The sequence below is a fragment of the Parasteatoda tepidariorum genome, chromosome 6, assembly GCF_043381705.1.
Source record: "Parasteatoda tepidariorum isolate YZ-2023 chromosome 6, CAS_Ptep_4.0, whole genome shotgun sequence".
NCBI classification, from domain to species: Eukaryota; Metazoa; Arthropoda; class Arachnida; order Araneae; family Theridiidae; genus Parasteatoda; species Parasteatoda tepidariorum.
In genome coordinates, this window is record NC_092209.1 from 30,689,135 (window position 1) to 30,694,069 (window position 4,935).

A 4,935-nucleotide genomic window follows, 5' to 3' on the forward strand; every position below is an offset into this window, starting at 1 on the left:
AATAAAAGTATTGAATTACAATAAACAAAAGTATTGAATTACAAAATAAGAAGTAGATTTTTAAAAATATTTAATTGCATACTAAAAAATTCGGGCTACAATAACTTTAATGTGCACCCATGTTTTAAACAATTACACAATCAGACAAAAGATATCTAATTGTTAAGATATAAAACTTTAAAAGGGTTGGTTTTAAAACTTACATAGTAGCATACAAAATGTTCAATGACAAAATTGAGGTTTGTCTGCTGCAACCACCAGAGAATAGATACTTACATTTTAAATTTAAAATTTACAAATGTGTGCGTAAATATTTTCGTCCAAAATGAGTGGTTTCAAAAAATTAAATCGGAGAATTTCTTCGAGAAAAATTCTAATGCTAAATTATATTCACAAAATACAAAAAAAATGAAATAAAAAAGAACAACATACACGATATTATATTGCAACAAAGTAATTTTGTTTAAACAAATAAAAATTATTAACCGAATATGTAAGTGGACATCTTAATTAACATTTCAATAAAAAAAATAGTTTTGTTAATTAACTAGCATTGTTTTTAACAAATGAAGCTGAAATGGCGTCTTGGGGACAATTGTAACAATAAGTAAAGGGACGATTGTAACAGCTGAAAATAACTAATTTTATGTTTACAAGCCATTACTTAACTTTTTAAGAACCACCAATAGTTTCCTATATAATTTATCTTATGTTTCATGTGCATTATTTTATTTGTCACCTTTCACAGCATAAATTAAAATTTTTAACCCCTTAAAGTTTAACCCTTTAGGTCTCTGCTCATCATTATTTTGATTCCTAAAATATCATTACTATTTTGATCAATAAAAAAATACAGGGTGTCTATAAAAGAACTCCGGGGTTTTAAAAATTCATATCTCACTAACTATAAAAGATAGCAAAATTTAGTCGATTTCTCTGAAAAGAGTAGCTCAAAAAGTTTTACTCATACCAATTGGGAATGTTTGTATCAACTGTTGGCGACGCTGCAGGGCGTTGACCTTGAAATGACGTCGCGAAATTTGAAATGATGGCGACTCCGCAACAAAAGGCTGAATGTGTTATTTGGTTCATAGAAACGAAATCTTTAAATACCGTACAAAGTGCAGAGAAAATTCGTGATGTTCAACATCTCAGGGAACGAATAGTCAATTGTGTGGCAACCGTCACCCCAGACATGCTCGCCAGGACATGGGAAGAGGTAGAATACCGTTTAGACGTCTGCCGTGCCACTAACGGGGCTCATATAGAACTTTACCAAGTGTTAAAAAAACTTGAAAATGTAAGCTTTTCAGTCATGTATAAAACATGTATGTATGTTTTTTATTTCATTAAAATATTTTACCTCAAAACCCCGGAGTTCTTTTATAGACACCCTGTATATCACAACTATGATAATATGTATAATTAACTATGTTTTAATTGAATTTATGTACTGTTACAATTGACCCCGTAAGTGGGGACAATTGTAACAAGTGCACGACTGTCAAAAATTGTTAATTACTAATATAATAACATTTAAAATAAGGTATTTATTTTTTTTCTAGTAGAGGATAGTCTACTTTACTCGTCTGTCAATGAATCCTAATAGTATATTGGATTTCTTGTTAGTTAAAAATAGTTAAGTAAAAAATGTTGCAATTGTCCCCACTCTCCCTTACCGAATACTCATGAAATTAAATTATAACATGTTACTGTATAATAAGTCTGTTACTGTGTTATGCTGCCTATTACTGTATAATAAATACAAGCAACCGAACATTTTGAGTGTTACTGAGTCATATAAGATCAGATGGCTGGGAGATTTTTTTTTGTCGGGAAGATTCTCCGCCATTTAAAAAACTAATATTTTCAAAGATTGAGGGTGCAAGGAAGAGAGGGAGAGTGGCAACGAGGTGGTTGGACTGTGTGGAGAAGGACCTGAAAGTATTGGGGGTAAATGGATGGAGAAATCTAGCTACAAGTCGAACTGTCTGGAGGCAGACTGAGAAAGCCTTACCCTGCACTAGACTGTAGTGCTGTTAAAGAAGAAGAAGAATTTGCACTTCTGGTTATTATGGTAAGTAGCATAATTTTATTAGGTAGTAAATTTACCAATATAGATAATAGATTCAATGCATTATATTAGTATATTTGGTACCTAATAAAACTGCATGAAAATTGAGGAGTTTCATAATAGTTACGGTGTAAAAAGATTTCTTATAAATTTCGAACTAATAGAAATCAGTTTTACTCAAATAGCGTAATAAGTCACAGAAAAAGAACAACAAATAATAAATAAATAAAATTGAATTTATTTAAGCTTTATTTATTGCGTAGATTTTCAGTATTAAGCACGATTTATGTGCTATTTAGTTCTGATTTATTAATTATTTGCTTTTTCTCACCGCGTACGAAGAATTCGAATTCCTCTGTGTAAGTAATAAAAGTGAGCGAAAGAGTAACACCAACAAAGTATTTGTAAATGAATTAAATTCCCACTCGCCAAGTAAAAGCTTTTATTTTTTCTATTGCTTTTCTTTTAGAAAGAGTAGAAATTAAATAGTAATCTTTATATTTATAACCTTTTCTAGATACATATCTCTTGTTTTTTGCGATAATACAAATCAATTGCTCCGTCATCTCTTAACTGTTAATCTTATCTCATTTGATAAATGATATTTTCTATTTAAGTTTTAAAAAAACGCACTATCGAGACATAAAAAGATTAGAATTCAAGTTTGAAGAATAGAAAAAAATATATACAAAATATTTCCAAGCAAGTATTTCAAAATGGTAGGAAATGTTAACTTGTTTACATAAATGTAATCAATTTCATACATCGCATATTTTTGTCACAATTTTCTATTTCTGGAAAGCAGAACCAATTGAGGGTCAAAAAACCAAATCCATAAAAATCGGCATGTTTATTAAATACGTTTATATGAATGTGCGTTATTTGACTTGACTCATTTTATAGCTTAAAATGCTATTTGCGCAAATTATCTTGCACGTTTAAGTTTAGCCATTAAGACTGCGTCTCAGCATGCGAAATTCCGCATTACAGATCAAAAGTAATTAAGATTTTTTTGAAAGCTGTATAATCAAAATTCCGGATAAAATTTTAAAGGAAAACAAATGTATAAAAGCTTGTATATAAGACTATATATTACAATTTTTTTGGAATTTAAGGAGTTGGTTTAAGAAGGATTTCCAGTACAAGACTTTTTATTTTATTTTATAACCGTCGTTGAACAGCCGACCCAGTTTTGAGTTTACGACTGCCGATATTCAACTACGTAATTTTGTAGTTTTCAACCCAGTTTTGAATACAAGGGAACTCTTACATGAAGTATTGGGAGAAATTTGCCTTCGCATTGAATTATCCATTGGAGCTTCGGACTTTTTGATGGAAATAAGCCGCATTTGCCTGACATTGAGAGGAAAATCACGAAAATCTCCCACGGTTAGCCTGATGGCAAGGAGAGTCTAACCCATGATCCCTCTACTACCGAGGAAACTTTACGTTTGCTCAGTGGTCGATGCGAGCCGGGTGCAGAATTCATATCGAACAGCTATCGCTGGGATTCAAGCCTGGGAGGCCAGCGCTCTATCCCCAGAGTCTCCCTGGTTCAGTACAAAAGTTTTAGACATATTATAGTTATATATGATTAAATATTATTTATATTCTGAAAAAAATTTATAACTACGGAAACCACAAAAATCTATTTCACCCTGAATCATATTAATTTGTCATTTTCTCTGTAAATGACTTTTCTTTTAACTCTTCAACTGCATATATCTTCGATCATTAAACAAAAATCCAAAGAAATAAACTGAGAAAACTTTATTGTAATAATAATAATAAAACAATACATTTTTGTCATACACTGCGTCAGAACTGAAAAAATTCAAATCATGTTTTCTTCTTTATTGCGTATTTCATGCATCACAAGTTTTCTATTGATGTAGAATTTTCTCAAGTCCGATTTCAAACTTCAATTTTTTTGGCGATTATCATTTCCCTTATCTCAGCTTGAAGGAGAGTTGTTGAGGGAGTAGGGCCGCAATGAGACCAGGTGTTGCTGTGAAATCTACTTTTTCTCCTGGTGCAGTAGAAACTTCATAATATTTCATAATCTCAGTAAAATAAGAAAGAATTTCCATCCAAGCAGTTACTCCACCGGGGCAATTTCTTCTTCCTAAAAAAAGCTCAAATGTAAGCTCATCTGACAAAAAATCATTTCCTCTTAAAGAAATTCGGAAAATCAAAACTTAATACAGTGTCTCTGAGTATGATAACCATATTAATCTAGATTCTTAAGCCAGATTTTCTATTTGTTCTTAACAAAACTTTTAATTATAGAGTCATCACTTTATTAGATTAGGAGAAAATTCTTTTAATAGTTTGCGAACTCAGATTAATAATTTTCTCAAAATTGTAAAGCAATAACATTATTCAGATATTTACATTAAAAAATAAATTTACAGCTGTACATTTGCCTGTTTTTTTTTTCTTTCAAACGTAATATAACATAACTTTAAAATTCCATAAGATCATACAACATTTTAAAACTGATATCGACATACCTGAAAATAAAATCTTTGATTTTTATTTTACTTTTGAAATGTGAGAAAGTTAAACATGCTTTGAGCATGCTCAAAACGACACCCATCGTCATTATATGAGAAAGTTCAACATTAGGACTGGGCGATGTTAGAAATTATATATCGTGATGCATCGTCAGTTTTGCATCGCGATATAGCGATGTATCGCGATATAGTATTTTTGAATTTCATTTACTTGTAATTCACAGAAAATCAGATTTCTATCAAAACTTCATACTCAGATTGATTTAAATCAATTTATAAATTTGAAGATATATATGTTTTGCTTAAGAAAGATATTAAATAAATTGACTACAATGTACAAATCTT

General features: G+C 30.5%; 1 protein-coding gene across 1 annotated transcript in view; it reads right to left on the reverse strand.

Moving 5' to 3' along the window:
* Positions 1-3,829: 3,829 nt before the first annotated feature.
* LOC107448651 (cytochrome P450 18a1-like) overlaps positions 3,830-4,935 on the reverse strand; it is a gene marked incomplete at its 5' end in the record, with an annotated part of 17,834 nt that continues 16,728 nt past the window's right edge. The window contains 1 exon segment of the mRNA XM_016063948.4: positions 3,830-4,199. Within this exon segment, the coding sequence (XP_015919434.1) occupies positions 4,024-4,199 (176 nt within the window). The 3' untranslated portion in view covers positions 3,830-4,023.